The 16643-nt window shown below is 42.1% G+C and overlaps 1 protein-coding gene across 1 annotated transcript in view; it reads right to left on the minus strand.

The window, feature by feature from the left end:
- MRPL3 (mitochondrial ribosomal protein L3) overlaps nucleotides 1–285 on the minus strand; it is a 45150-nt gene extending 44865 nt beyond the window's left edge. Inside the window, exon 1 of the mRNA XM_020987266.2 lies at nucleotides 137–285. Within this exon, the coding sequence (XP_020842925.1) occupies nucleotides 137–207 (71 nt within the window). The 5' untranslated portion in view covers nucleotides 208–285. The remainder of the gene's footprint in view (nucleotides 1–136) is intronic.
- Between the last annotated feature and the right edge of the window lie 16358 nt (nucleotides 286–16643).

Consider the following 16643-nt stretch of genomic DNA (forward strand, 5'->3'; position numbering starts at 1 on the left):
CGCGCTCCCGGTGTGACCTTGAACACGACCCTCCCACTCCCCTGTCCCCGATGGGAGGGGGGGCCCTGGCGGCTCAAGCCCCGGGCGCCCCCGCGCCGCCCCCCACCCCAGCCCCCCGGCCCCGAGGCCCACGTACCCGCAGCCCCCTCCGCCGCCCAGGGCCCACAGCCCCTCGGCTGCGCGGGCCAATAGCCTCCAGCCCCCCATGGCGCGGGGAGCCGCCTCTCCTCCCTCTTCCTCTCCCCGGGCAAATCGGCGCCGGAACCGGCGCTCCCGGCGGTCCCTCTTCCGGTCCTCCGCACAAAGCTGTCCGGCCGGAAACACCACACGGAAGCCGCGGTTCCCTGCTCACGTGGTGCAAGGATTCCTCCCCCGGCGGCTCCCGTGGGGACTGATGGGGGTGGAGGGGGAGGGGAGCGTCTTCCTGGCCTGCCCGCACCTTCCTAGAAGTGGAGCTGGAAGGGAGTTCTGAGCACCTCCAGTCTAATTACCCATTGTTACAGACCAGGAAACTGAGGCAGAGAGGGGCGTTGACTGACTTTGTCCTGGCTGGGATTTGAACCTGCCTCCCCAGACTCTGGATCATACTCTTAAAGAGCCAAACCCTGAAGGTCCCTTAGGCCCTTCCGGTCCAGCCCTCTCGTTTGACAGCCCTGCCCGAGACCCCCTCTGGCCTGGTGACCCTGGGCAAGTCACTTCATTTGTCCGGCCTCATTTTCCCCATCTGTAGAAAGGGAGAGTAGTAATGGTCCCGCCTCACAAGGCTCTAAAGCGCCAAGGGCCAGTCCGCATCCCACCAAGGGGGGCTTTAAACAGCTGATGTTCCCTGGCCCAGGAGGAGGGCTCCTGGGCTCTGTCCTCGGAGGACTCAGTCTGATTTCCAGGGGGGAATCGGGAATTAAAGCAAACAGGAGGCAGGGTGCTAGACTGAAGAGCAGAACATGAGAGCCTAGACTGACCTCGGTGCCGCGGCCCAGGCCAGGCCCTGGAGGGCTCAAGAAGACAGAGTCCCTCCTTGTGGGACCTTACGTCCTTCTCCTTACCTCCCCAAGGTCTGGACGCTGCTGATTCCTCTGGGGGCATCATATTGATCATGTGTGGTGTGATTGGAAGGGCCATGGAAAACATGTCCAATCCCCTTCCTCTCCTAAAAAAAAAAATGTTCAAACCATCCTCAAGGAACTGATCGGGTCTAGTGATTTTTATCATCAGTGAAAAATGATAGTGAAAATCAGTGAAAGTAACAGACAATGAGTTACTGTGTCTGGACATCTGTCACCCAGAGAAGCCTTGATGTGACCCCGGATAGTGTTGGTCCTGGGGTCAGCACGACCCAAGTTCAGATTGGGAAGTATTGTGTGAGCACTAAGGAATGTGGGGGTGGGGGAGGAGGGTAGGAATAGGAAGAAATAATGGATTCCTAAGGGTCTCCCAGGTCATGCAGCCCTGGCATCTGCCATCTGTAGTATTTAGACCCCACTAGGAATGGCTTCACTGTCCTGGCAACTTGCCTGGATGGTTTGCTGAACCGAAACAGAAGGAAAGAAATTGGTGAGCCACTCCCTCTCCCCACTTCCCAGTAACTGGAAAATGAGAAGAGACCCAGGAGAAAATACTTAAAATAGCTTATTGAGCTCAAGCAGCCAGATGTCCTTGTGGTTTTATTACATGTGAAGCCTCACAGGGCATAGCATTTATTCCCACTTTAAAAAGGGGAATAATAATATTGGGAGGGAGGGAAACTCCAACTAATGTCCAGATGCTGTCCTCACAGCACAAATCTAAGCCAATGAATTCTACACCTGAGATGCTGAAAGCCAACTCCCGCCTCTATTATATAAACAGTTTCAGATAGATTAGGCAATCTCTGCCTGAAATCACCGTGTTTTATGCAATTTATTTTCTGTGTTCTATTGACATTCTAGCTGCAGTCTTTCAATGCTTCTGATAGTTCAACTTGTCAAGAGTTTAACTGTTTATTGAGCCCTGATAAGTGAGAATCCTGGCCGGGGAAGGCTCTGATGAGGGAGAGTAAACAGGGACTGAACCTCAACCTGTGGTTTCAATGGTTGAAGAAACTCCAAGTTGAGAAAAAGCTACTTCTCGAACACAATCAATGCAGTCTGAAAGGGTTGCCTGGTGCCTCAGAGGTTAAGTTGCTTACCCAGAGTCACACAGCTGGTACCTATCAGAGTAAAGACTTGGCCTGGGGTCTTTTTGCCTCTAAAGGTACCTAGCTCTCTACTCACCATATCACATTGTGGCTTGTGAGTTCAATGATTTATTGTCTAAATTGGAAATACTTTTTTGCCCCTTTTCCATCTGTCCAAATCCTAACTATTCTTCAAGGCTCATCTTAAGGCCCAACTCTTCCATGAAAACGTCACCATTAACTCTGGCCAACATTTATTTCTCCTCTACCTGGCCTTGAACATAGACTGGTAAGTTTTTGCCCTTGATTATAAATATTTTTGGCCTTTCTGTCCCATGTAGTTCTATTGCATGTGTGAAAATCTTTCTTTGTCAACTTGGTTGTGAGCTCCTGGATGACCTTGGGCCAGTCATTTAAACTTCTCTGGGCCATAAGTTCTCCATTTATATATAAGAAGATTGGATTAAATGATCGCTAAAGTCCTTTCTCACTCTAAATATGTTACTCTATGGTCTTCCAAGGGAAGGAATGTATTATATATCTATTATGCCTTCCCTATAGAACCTTGCGTTTAGAAGATTAACTGGTTTATTCAGGGTAGCACAGATAATTAGGAGTAAAACTAGGCCTAGAATTCAAGTGTCCTGACTCTTATTTGGTTCCTGGTACCCTCCTCAATCAATCAATTAACCTACCAAGTGCCCTCACTAAAGACAAAAGCAAACATTCTCTGACTTCAAAGGAGCTCATATCTTAGGGGAGAGACAATGTATGCACATAGAAGTATGTGCAAAACTCGTAAAAAGCAGATTAAAGGCAAATTTGTGGGGAAAGGTTTGTAAGGGATGGGGGAGGAGGCAGGGAAGAGCAGGACAGGCCTCATTCAAAAGGTGGGATTGAAGGAAACCAAGGATTCCACGGGAAGGGGGTGGGGGAAAGGGAGGGAGATGAGAGGCGGGGATGATGGAGAGGGAAATGGAGGATGTCAGAGATGGGAGAAGTGAAAAATGGAATGTTGTGTATGAGGAATTGTAAGATGGCCAGTTTAACTGGACTTAAGTGTGCATGGAAGGGAGTAATGTGTAGTAAGACTGAAAGGTATGTTGGGTCAGGTTGTGAAGAGTTTCTGTATCACAAAAAAAGGACTTATAATTTATCATGAAAGTATAATAGGGATGATGTGGAGGTAATTGAATAGTGGAGCAATATGGTGAAGTCCACCCTTTTTAAAAAATATATTTATTTTTTGGTTACATTTTAAGTTCCGAACTGTATCTCTCCTTCCCTCCCCACCCTGCACTAGAGAAACCCGTCATTTGACACAGATTTATAAAGATATGTAAAACCATACTATGCATCCTTCTATCTATCAGTTCTTTGTCTAGACATGGACAGCACCTTCCTTCTTAGGTGCTTTGTGGCTGATTTGAGTATTCATAATACTGAGAATAACTTGGTTCACAATTATTCTTCCAACAGTATTGCAGTTACTGTATACAATGTTCTCTTGGTTATGAGATTTTCTCTTTAGGAAAATCATTCTAGCGACTGTATGGAGTTTGGCTTGGTAAGGGGAGAAATTTTGGGCAGGGAGAACAAGGAAGTAACCATTGCAATATTCCAGGTAATGGGAGCCTAAAGAGGGTGGTGGTGTGTGAGTATATAGAAGGGGATGAATGAGAGAGGTGTTATGGGGGTAAAAATGACAAGATTTGTCAGCTGAATGTATATATGGTTAATGAGAATAGAGACTGGAGGGTGATGCCAAGGCATGTATGACTAGAAGAATGGTGGTACCCTTGAAAGAAATAAGTAAATTTAAGAACGGAGAGGGTTTGGTGGGAAAGATAGTGAGTTCTGTTTTAAATGTGTTGTTTGAGATGTCTACGGGGCGTCCAATTCAAATGTCCAGTACCTTGGTGATGTGAGACTGGCTCAGCAGAGAGCTTTGGGCTGAATTTATAGATTTGGAAGACATTTCACAGAGAAGATGATTGAACTTAGAGTAACTGACGGGATTAACGAGTGAATGAATGCAGAAAGAAAAGAGGTGGAGAGAATCCAGGGTGAAAGGCCTTCGGGGCCATTCCTGTTTAGGGGTGTGGCTTGGATAATCCTGCAGTGACTGAAAAGGATTGTTCAGGCCAGTGGAAGGCCGAGAGTGTCACGGAAGCCCAGAGAAGAGAGAAGCCCTTGGGGAGAGGGTGATTAAATACTTCAGAGAGGTTAGGAAGGATGAGGCTGAGGCCACTCATCCTGTATTCCTAGCTAAGCAGAAGGAATAGAGAAAACACCAAAACCATGACTGAGTCTATAGGACCAAGATATGGGTTACCAGATATCTGGGAAAAGGAGAGAGCGTCTCTTTGTCCCTTTCCAGTCTCTCCTTGTGCCCTCCTTGTCAATATGAAGACAAAACTATAAGGAAAAGCTGGCATTTAGCAGCTAGGTAGCGCAGTCAATAGAGCGTGGAGTCTAGAGCCAGGAAGACCTGAGTTCAAATCCAGCCTCAGACACTTACTAGCTTTGTGACCCTGGGCAACTCACTTGACCTCTCTTTGCTTCAGTTTCCTCTACTATACGATAAGTGATCACAGTACCTACTTTGCAGGGTTGTTGTGAGGGAAAAATGAGATAATAATTTTAAAGTGCTCATAGTTATTGGCACATAGACGGTGCAACATAAAGACTTATTCTCTTTGCTTTCCCTTCAAGGTTTATAAAAGATACATATATCTTTATTATGTATAATATGTACATTGTATAATAATCTTTATTAATAATAATACATTTCCATTTGATCCTTATTCTTTATATATTTTATTACTGATCATATAATAATATATAATAAATTATATAATCAGTAATAAAGAGATATATGATTAGTTATAAAGATATATATGTAAAGTGACAAAGAATAAGGGTCAAATGGGAATATATGTATCGTATATAATTATCATTACAACATTGTGAGGTAGGTCCTGTATTTATTATTATGCTCATCATTTTAAAAATCTGGTATTTCTCCCATGTAGGGAATCCATCAGTGCTCATCTATAATTGAGAGTTTTAGAGAATTTCCTGGGGAAAATGAGAGGTGGAATGACTTGCTTATGATCACAGAACTAGCATATATCAGAGGTGAGACCTGACTGCAGTTCTTCTGGGCTGCAGGCTTGGCTCTCTATCCATCAATCAATTAAATGTTTATTAAGAGCCTATTATGTTTCAGGCACTGGACTTGTCATTCTTTATCCTCTATGCTGAGCTATCTCTGATCTCCATATTACAGATAAATAAACTCCAAGATAGAAGTTCGGTCATAACTTAACAGAACCTCTTTGAGCCTCTATCTTTTATTTCTCCATAATTACTCAGCTAATAAGTATAGGGTGGAATTCAAACCCAGGTCTCCCCTGTCTTCAGGTTTGCAGGCTGTCTACTTCACCATACTGTGCCTCTCCAAGTGAAGCAAATTATTTCTTCTTAGGAATTGTAGTAAGTACTGGAGTTTTATTGTCATTTTCTAACTTTCACATCGATATTTTTGGAATAAAAGCCCTCTTATGATGGTCAAACGTGCACCACCCCTCACTGTAGGTACATGGGAGTTTCCCTACTTTATTGGTGCCATGATCTCTGTTTAAGAGCATTGCCATCAGGGCAGAGCATGATTGTGTTAGGGCTTCTTGCCATGTGCAATTCTCATCCCTGTCTTTTTACAAATCATCAGTAACAGATCCATTCAATTCTCGGGCATTTTTCCTTTGAGGCTTTTAATATTTCGTGGGCAGTAGTGCAATGCTCAGGCTGTCTTTTTAATTATCATCTTTTCACTTTTATGAAACAATTTGTCCCATCATTTGTATCCTTGACAGTCTCTCCTGTGCACCAGGGGACATTTTTGGCCAAGCGTTTCAGCCTACTTACACTGATTGTGTTTCTTTCCATTGCCCATTGAGTTGTTTACAATGCTGATTATCCTGACATTGCGGGGTTCCACCATTTACAGCCATATAGTGTCACTACACTGCATATATATATTTCATTAAATCCTTCAATACTTTAGTGAATCTAGGAACTCCCTTCCTCCATTGGTGCCAATCACCTACTATCCACACCTTCTCATTTTGTGTGATTTTCATCAATGTTCTTCCTTAGATGCTCCATAGAATATCTTCCTGAAAGAATTTCTCTAGGTCTTTCACAAGGTCAATATTACTATTATAGAGGTGAGTTTTTGTAGTAATTAGCATCTTGAGCTTATTGATAGCACTGCACAACTTTTCTCAAAACAATCTAGTCCCAACTCTTTTTCCTATTAATTTATGGGCTCAGCTCATTTCAATTTAAAGTAGTAATGTATGATACATACACCAATAATTTAACTTGATTGGTTCACATATCCAACCACATATTGTAATCTGCATCGTCTGTCACTTTGTTTTTGCTGGTATGGATGGTTAGATCAATCTCCTTTGAATAAATATACATTGTAATGAAATTTTAAAATGGCTAATTAAAAAATTAATATAATATAATATAAAATTAAGCATGGAAGCAACTAAGTAAACTTGCTTTGCAACTATTTGCATTTAAATAACTTAGGTTTCATGCATAAAATGTCAGAACTTTTCCGTCCCTCCTATGTGTTCGGCAGGATTCTTTTTGTTTTTCTCTCCATTCACATTTATTTTTTCTCTTAGCTGGACCTAGTCTATACTCCATTCTGGTTCTGCTTACTCCTCTCTTTGTATTATTCTGTCTTAAAGGTCTTTTCAGATTTGTTCATATCTTCATATTTGTGGGTCTTAATTGCATTGTAACATTCCATTGCACTGATGCATCAAAATTTATTTAAACATCTCCCTATTGTTGGGCATTTAAGCTGGTTGTGTTTTTTCTTTTCCTCCCTTTGCAATTATAAATAATACTGCTATAAAATCTTCAAGCAAATAGCTATTTTTATTTGTTTTTTATAACACTCTCAGGGCATATTCCCAACAAGGGAATTATTGGGTGGTAATTAGATTCTTACTGCTACAAATCTTCTTTCCTGCTTTTGCTAGCTTCTGTGTAAATAATCTAGTATTAAACCAAGACATGGACTTAGAATAACTTTGAAAATGGCACTTAACCTACAAATAAGACTCAAAATTTTAGTTGCATTGGCTCCAGGGAGTCAATATGATGAGGAAAGACTGTGTACCTCCAAGGTGATTTTCTTTAATAGCTCCCACAGCTATAATACCCGAACACCTGGTACTCATTTATAGGTCAGGGTGGGCAGAACTCATTGACCTAGCAAACGAAACAAATAGAGAAGCAGGGAGGTGCTGTGAAATAATGGGAGGTTTGGGTTCTGAGAATCTGGCCCTGCTACTTAGTTACCTTGGGCAAGTCCCATGCCTTAGTTTCTTCATGTGTAAAAATGAGATTAGACTAGATGACCTCTGAGGTCCCTTCCATCTCTAAATCTATGGTCCTATATTATTCTTCCTCATTCTAGATTCTACTTTGATATTAAGGAGAACCACACAATACTGAAACAGAAATATTTAGTTCAAACTGAGTAGGTTCTAAGCTTCACTCCTCTTCTCTCCCCTGCCTTCCTCTCATCCCTCCCCTTCTTCCTCTCATCTTCATATTAAAGCCTGTATGTGTTCCACTGAGGGAGCTATGACTCCCCAAGGATTTTGTCACTGGAGAATAAGAGATGAAACAGAATCCGGGAAGGCTGGCATTTCCATGCCATGGGAAACCAACTCACTGTTCATGAACTATCATATTTAAGACACTAGCTGTGGAATTGATGGTTAAGACACAGCACTGCTATTATAATTATGCTATAGTTCACGAGTCCTCTGAAAATAAAGCCCCATTTATAATAAATGGCATTCTAAAAATTTAAAAAAAACTGTTTTGTGGATGTAAGGCAGCCTGGATATGGACGAGGTTGGGAAAGTATCATGAGAAAAAACCATACTCTCTTTATCATTGGCCACAGTGGAAGAGAAGGAGGTGCTCACTGGAACTTGCCAAGATTATAGGTAGGTTTGGACTGGTTAGCTGAGTCCTGCAGGGTGGACAGAAGAAGGATGTGGACACGAGGCCAGGAACCAGGAAGGGCTATGTAGGGGAGAGGGCTGTTAATTGTCTCAGCTAGTTTTTTCATTGATTCTCTAGGGTTCTTGAAGTTTGCCATAATATCATCTGCAAAGAGGGTTAGTTTTATTTCCTTCTGCCTGTTTTTATTCCTCTTAGGAGCTACATATATCATCTTCCCAGTATAGGAGTATACAAAGTTTAACCTTATGGAGTTCCTTATGATTTCTCTTTCCTGTTTACCTTTTGGGGCTTCTTTTGAGTCTTATATTTGAAAGTCAGATTTTCTTCTCAGCTCTGGTCTTTTCATCAGGAATGCTTGAAAGTCTTCTATTTCATTAAATATCAACTTTTTTCTCTGAAGGATTATCATCACTTTTGCTGGGCAGGTGATTCTTGGTTGTAATTCTGGCTCTTTTACCTTCTGGGATATCCTATTCTACGCCCTCCATTCCTGTAATGTGGTAGCTGCTAAATCTTGTGTGCTCCTGACTGTGGTTCCACAATATTGCCTGGTTTCTTTCTTTTTGCTTGAAGTATCTTCTCTTTGACCTGTGAGCTTTGGAATTTAGCTGTGATATTCCTGGGAGTTTTTGTTCAGGGAGGCAATGGGTGGATTGTTTCAATTTCTATTTTTCTGTCTGGTTCTAGGACATTGGAGAAGTTTTCCTTTATAATTTCTTGAGTATGATGTCTGGACCCTTTTTCTGATAATGGCTTTCAGTTAGTCCAATAATTCTTAAATTATCTCTCCTCTATCTATTTTTTCAGGTCAGTTGTTTTTCCAATGAGACACTTCACATTTTCTTTTATTTTTTCATTCTTTTGGCTTTTAAAAAATTGTATCTTGATGTCTCATGGAGTCATTAGGTTTTGGTTACCCAATTCTAATTTTTTTAACATTTAATTTTTTATTTTATTTTTTCTTAATTATATGTAAACAAACATTTTAACATTTACTTTTTAAAATTTTGAGTTCCATATTCTCTCCCTCCTCAGGCCCTTCCTAGAGAGGGCAGGCAGTTTGATTGTATATGTGCAGTCATGCAAAACATTTCCATATTACCCATGCTACACAAGAAAGTGCAGACAAAAAAACCCCAAATAAAGCTTGAATAATAAAGAAAGTTAAAAAAGCATGCTTCAGTCTGCATGTAGACTCCATCAGTCCTTTCTCTGGAGGTGGATAGCATTTTTCTTCGTAAGTCCTTTGGAGTTGTCTTAGATTGCTGTATGGCTGAGAAGAGCTAAGGTGTTTACCATTGGTCATCACACCATATTGTTGTTACTGTGTACAGTGTTCTCCTGGTTCTGCTTCCTTTGCATCAGTTTATATACATCTTTTCAGGTTTTTCTGAAAGCATCCTGTTCATTCAAATTCTAATATGTAAGACATTATTGTCTTTAGTGAGCTTTTGTATCTCATTTTCCATTTGGCCAATTCTGTTTTTTAAGGTGTTATTTTCTTCAGTATTTTTTGTGCCTGCATATATTTATTTATTTACTCATTCAGTCATTTATTTATTTATTTATTTATTTTTACCAAACTGTTAATTGTATTTTCATAGTTTTCTTCCCTCACTCTCATTTCTTTACTTATTTTTTCTGTACCACTTTGATTTTGGAAATCACTTTTTAGCTCTGCTAGGAATTCTTGTTGGGTTTGTGTCCAATTCACATTTTTTTTCCCTTTGAGGCTTTGCTATTAGCTGTTTTGACATTGTTGTCTTCTTCTGGGTTTGTGTTTTGATCTTTCCTGTTATCATAGTAGCTTTTATGGTCAGGTTTTTTTTTTTTGGTTGTTTGCATTTTTTCTAGCCTGTTTTTTGACTTGAAATTTGTGGTGAAGTTGAGCTCTGTTCCTGATATATGGGAGGAGGGGCACTGTGCCAAGCCTCCAGCTTTTTTTGCATTGCTGTTTTCAGATCGAGTTCTGGGAGTTAGGAACTTTTCGGTGCTTTCTAAGGTGGTGTGATCTGGGGAAAGGCCTGGTTACTGTTCTCCTGGTCTGTGCTCTGCTTCTTATCCAGGAAGGGCCTTGCTCTCTTGGGACTGCAATTGATACTGCTCCTCTGGGCCCCTTTTCCCTTGTGAGTGGAAGTAATACTGCTCCCTGGGTACTCTGCTTCCTCATGACTGAAAGTGCACCTCTCTGCCCTTGAAGTAGAGCCCAGAAGTGGATATACACAATGGATTGGCCAAACAGCCTTCAGTCTTTTGCCCAGTGCTAGCACAGGGGTCCCCTGTAATCTCTTTCTGATCATTTGCCAGATTGCCTTATCATCTCCGGCTTGGGAGCTTCCAAAGCTGCTGCTGCCCCTATCACCACCACAAAGTCCCATCGCTGGTGTTGCACCTATATGGGCTCTGGGCCAGCCTCCTCCCCCATGTCAAAATCTCTCTGACCTCCTGTGTTGTCTTGGGCTCGAAGAATTTCTCACCCTGATCTTTTGTTGGCTCTGCCGCTCCAGACTTCAGCTGAGGCATTATTTTGAAGTTGTTTGGAGGGGGATGTTGGGAGAGCTCAGATGTAGCGCTTTCTCTGCTTTGCCGTCTTGGCTGCACCCTCAGACGTCTGAGCTTATGTTTTATCAAAGATAGATGAGATCCTATTTGGAACCAGGAAGAACATGAGGGATTCCTGGAGATTTTAAGCTGTGCTGAGATGTGAATTTCTAAGAGGCAATAATGGTGTCATATTACCTGGCTGTCCCTATGAATGGTGGATGGTGAGCTCCCAGAGGAAGAGAAGTGGATAATAATCAGAGCAAACATTTACATGGTGCTTTAATGTTTCTAAAATTCTTTAAATGTTTTCTCCTTTGAGCTTCACTTCAACCCTCTAAAGTAGGTGCTATTACCACCCCCATTTTCCAGAAGAGGAAACCAAGGCTGAGAGTGGTAAAGTCTAAGACCACATGGCTAGTCAATGTCCAAGGCAGGATTTAAATCCAGGACTTCTAACTCCAAGTCCAGCACTGTATTCACTATGTCACGGTGCCTGCTCAGGCTGAGACAGTGACCCTCCCAACAGTGTATATTTGGTCTTAAGGTTGTAATCAATTACTTGTACCTGAAAGGGGATCCTGCTACAGAAGGTTATGTTGTGCTTGAGGCCCATCTGTATCTCAAGTCCCAATGAGGAAAGTATGGGTTAGCTGTATGAATATTAGAACTGGGTTCTGATCCTGCCTCTGAAACCTACTAGCTATGGGACTGCAGACTCTGAGCCTCAGTTTCCTCAGCTATAACATGGGAATAATAATACTTGTAGTATGCATGTAAAGCTTGGTGTTACTCTTAAAGCTTATGCAAGTACTAGATATTATCTCCTCTACTGCATCAGACAAGTAGCTAGAACAATGGATAACAGATGGATGGCCTGTGGACTGCCCAGATACTCATGTCATGGTAAAGGAGGTAGAGGAGGGTCTCTAGTGCATTGGGCAGGTGCTCTATGGAAAATTTATGGAAAGTCACGGGTAAGAGTCCCACTAATGGAGAAGTTGTGTTGGGATGTAATTTGTACCCTGGGAGGCAATACTCACGTTGATGATATCATAGCACCATGGAGGTACTGTAGCATTTCTCTAGCCTTATAAAGAACATGTGCTTTATGAGTGGCTCATCAGCTACTATTGCTGAATGTGTTGAGAATAGACTTGACCAGTTCTTGTTTATTCATTTTTCAGTCATGTCCAAATCTTCATAGCCCCTTTTGGGGTTTTCTTCGCAAAGATACCGGAGTAGTTTTGCTATTTTTTTCTCCAGTTCATTTTACAGATGAGGAAACTGAGGCAAACAGGATTAAGTGACTTGCCCAGGGTCACACAGCTAGCAAGTGTCTGAGGCCAGATTTGAATTCAGGAAGATGAGTCTTCCTGACTCCAAACCTGGCACTCTATTTGCTGTGCCACCTAGCTGCCCTTGGTCACTTCTTAGACACTGCAATAAATTTTCATCATTGTTGCTCAGCTGAAGTCATATTGATTGAACACCCTTCCACCTTGCCATCCCCCTTTTCCTATTGGTGAGTTCCTTCCAGAGCCTCCATTCTGGGGAGAGGCCCAGGCTAGACATGATTCATTCCCTTCCAGAATGTGCTTCTAGCTCTTTGCCTTGCCACCTTGCCTTCATGTGGGTCCTTCCCCCCACCCCACCCCCAGTCCCCTGCTTTTTAGCTTACTTTTATTTGTTATCTTCCCCTATTAGAAAGTAAGCCCTTCAGAGGCAGGGACCCTTTCTTTTTGCTTATATTTGCATTCTCAGAACTTAGTATAGTGCTTAAGAAATGCTTGCTGCCTTGCCTTGTGAGGACAGAACACCCTTGTGAAGAGGTTGGGGAAGAAATGTGTTCCTTGTAGCCACAGGATGAATGGTGCTGTTTAGTCACCTTCAGTTCATTAGTTTCATATTGAATTTTCAGTGGATTAGTCTGAAAAATGAAATGATTTTTCTAACCTAATTCAGTCCCCTTTGGCCATGTGAGTCTATGTCCTTCTAGCATCCCATCCCATCCCGTTCAAGCTGGCTTCATGTAGGTATTTGGTTCCCTGATTACATTCATTGATGTAGTGATGTAGTCCTTGGAGCGCCATGTTGTTGGAAATGTGAATGTGGATTCCAAATGAAAGCTGCAGGTCTTTTAGAATGTTTCGATGTGACATAGAAATAGACTTAATATGCAGAGAAGTAAAAGAGATCTCCATTTTGAAAGCCATCAAGTCATTGAACCACCAAGGATAGAATTTTCTCCTTTATACCCTTTGTATGGGCAATCTGATTGGAAGAATCATTAAGAATAGTGGGGGTTGTTCAGCTAAGAGAGAGCCCTTCCAAGACCCCTTTCTTGTCTCATGTGATTTTACAGGGGCCAAGTTCTCTCACACGTACATGTACACATATGTAATTTTTCATTCATTTACCAAGCTCTTATTAAGTGCATGATATGTGCCAAGTTCTGTGCCAGGGACATTCAAAGACGAGCATGAAACAGTTCCTACCCTCAAAGAGCTTACATTCTATGGAGGGAATAACACATATAGAAAATTAAATACAAAAACATACAAATTGTACCCAAAATGAATCCAAAGTGATCTTGGTAACAGCAGGAAGGCACTAGCAGTCAGAGGGATCAGGAATGCCTTTGGGTAGGAGGTGGCTCTGGAGCTGAGGGATTCCGAGAGGTGAGATAAGGAAGGAGTAAAAACCAGGCACTGGGATCAGGCTGTGCAAAGGCCCAGGGAGATGGGAGATGATGGGAGATGTCATATCATGCGTGGGAACAAGTAAGCCTGTTTGGCTGAAACCAAAGGCATGAAGGGGAGAAATGCTCCATGCTCCATAAGCCTGGAAGGAGAGTCTGGGGACAGATTTGAAGGGCCTGAAATGCCAAACAGAGAAGTAATAAGGAACCCCTGGAGTTTCTTGAGCAGGGGTCCAGAATGGTCAAGCCTTTGCTTTAGGAATATCAATTTGGCATCTGAAGATAGATAGGAGATGCTCAACCGAAGCTAGGGTGGGATGGGAAATTGGAGGGCAGAGAGATCTATTAGGCTATTTTAATAGTCCAAGGAATGTGTAGTGGTGATTTGACAATTCAGGTGATGAGGGCCTGAATGAGGGCTATTGAGGTGTACATGGAGAAAAGGGAACAGGGCAGGTGCAAATGATATAAAAAAGCTTGAACTTATATAAAAGAAAGGTAATGGAGTTGTATCTCATGCCATCTTTTTCCTAGGCAAGAAATTAGGCCTAATGGCAGATCCTGAAACATATAGATAGAAGTTCTCTGTGGCCATGGGCCTTTTTCATTCCAGTAGCAGGGGACAAGAGGGCAAATGGTGGAGTGGAGAGAGTGTTAGACTTGGTGCCAGGAAGGCCTGAGCTTGAACTCTGCCTCTGACACTTGCCATCTGATTGACCAAGTTACTTCATCTTTATGTGCCCCCCAGGAAACTCCCTAGGGCATATCTACTAAATCATAGATGAATTTGCGATCTTTAGTGGAGGGAGTTCCCACACTAGGAGGGCCCTAAGCTTAGGAAATCACAGATTCTTTGGATATTTACATGCAGTGTTCACAGGTGTGCCCCATCATAAGAGATGCCCCCAAACCTGTCCAGAAGGTATAGAGGAAGAGCTCTGTACTCATGTGATCACACATTAGGGCTACAAACCTGAGCTGTCTTTATGCTAGCGCAAAACATTTCCAGTGGCTCATAAGGAGACCCGTGAAAATTGCGATGTGGGGAAGGAGGGTTGGAGTGAGGAAGAGAAATTGAAACCCTTAAAAGAGAACAGAAGGTCAAAGAGGGTGGAGTAGAGACAGACAGGGACAAAGCTAGCAATTAAACTGTCTAATCTTTTCCAACACTGTGGAAGCTAAAAGTCAAATTTCATTAGCAAACTCTTATGGTCTAACCACATTGTTTTGTATTCTAATTTTGTTGTGTTAAATAGTGTTTTCTTGGAGATCTTCTATCAAGACTTTGGGTGTGATACTGGGAAATTGTGGCTTTTTCCAAGTGGCTGCATTTTGGGTTAACTTCTGAAGGGATGAATGTACCCTCTTTGCCACAATATCATTTTGCTATTTTTATTATGTGGTGGAAATGTTCACTGAATCAGAGCATCTCAGAGGTTTAGATGGAAGTTTAGCTATCATCTCAGAGACAAAAGGCATCCTCTTTTCAACATCCCTTCCTAGTGGTGATGAAGCATACAGAGAGCTGTAGTTGGAATTGGAGGACCCAAGCTCAAATCCAGCTCTGTCACTGATGATCTGTGTGATCCATGTAGGTCACTTCATCTCCCTTGGCCTCAGTTTCCAAATCTGTAAAATGATGAGGTTGAACTCGATGACTTCTCCCTATAAATCTGTGATCTAGCCACTATATTATTTTTGGTACCCCACTTTTCTATCTACTATGGGAAAATCCATAGGAAATGCACCTATGGAGGCCCAGCTACTGGGGCCACTTTGACGAAAGCTGTTTCATCAGACAGGAAGATGCCATTACTACAGTAATGGTTACTGCATCAGAATGGACATGTGAAATGTCTGAGGCTAGATTTTTAGTAGAAGAGGATCACCCAATGAGCAGCTGTGGCCAGTGACTCTGAGGGCAGCAGACTCCTTGACCGTGTGGGTCCTTACTCAGGAGATGGGTAACCCATTTACCATCCTATGCTCTCTAAATATCCTTCCCAAGCATCCATTAGAAGTGCTTGGTCACCCTATAGACACATTGAGATGCCATGTAAACATTCTACTTCAATTGGGAACTCGATAAGTGCTAGGAAAATAGCTGTTCACTATTCTATAATCAATTTGAGATTGACCGCCACATACCTCAAGCCAACTGATAACTCAGTGAATGACCAGGAGTAGTAATCAGAGAGTTTCAGAATCTGAAGTCAATATTTCCCATGTTGTTAGAGACGTGTCTAGAGTGGCTGTCTGTGCCCCAATAGTTGGAGCAAGGTGGACTCATGGTGAGGAGGGTCCCAGCCACCCACACAACCTACATTATCACTAGGAAATTGCCTTGAAAAGAGAAACAAGAACACAACTCTTAAAGAGATGTTGTAGTATCCAATTTATTCATAAAACGATACAGTTTAAATATTTATGGTATTTTTTCAGTCAAACATTTCACCATCATTCCCAAAATGTTGTGCATTTGGCTGACGTGTATTTGCAGAGTTAGGAGCTACTGTGAAGACATTGTAGATCACACAAGGTCTCTGATTTACCCATTCAGAAAAAAAAGTAACAAACCAAAACATATACAATAAATAATAAAAATACTTAATATTGATTTGAAATTTATGTTCTCATCCTTCCAAAGGAAGACCATTTGCCCTTTCTACTCTCCATGCTTATGAAGCACCTGCCCCTTCTATCCATGACAGGAATAGATTAAGAGTTGGAAAAGATCTCAGAGGCCATGATGTCCTACTGCCCCATTTTTTAGGTGAGGAAAACTGAGGCCCAGAGAGGTTAATTGACCTGCCCCATATCACACAGGTTGTTCATGGAAGAGCTGGCATTCAAACTCAGATAGCGTGACTCCGTGACACATTTTTGGCTAAAAACAGTCCAGATCCAGTATCCCCCCCCCAAAAAAAAAAAAAAACCAAACAAACAAACCCAAATCTTGATGGTTTTAGGTAATATCTCAAAACCAAATCTCGCAAACCCTAGGCCTTGGAGTCCTATTACATGGCCTCATTTTGTGTGAGTTGAATTGGCAGGGTCCACTGTGATCTATACAGCTTTGTTACTGGGGGCTGACACAAAGATGGAGATAAGCCTGCAGGTTAGTTAACACAGGGGACAGGGCTGGGCCATGCTTCTCTATTCTTTAGTTAGAAATGTAGT

Source organism: Phascolarctos cinereus, unplaced genomic scaffold (genome assembly GCF_003287225.1).
Source record: "Phascolarctos cinereus isolate Bilbo 61053 unplaced genomic scaffold, phaCin_HiC Scaffold_1;HRSCAF=81, whole genome shotgun sequence".
Taxonomy (NCBI): domain Eukaryota; kingdom Metazoa; phylum Chordata; class Mammalia; order Diprotodontia; family Phascolarctidae; genus Phascolarctos; species Phascolarctos cinereus.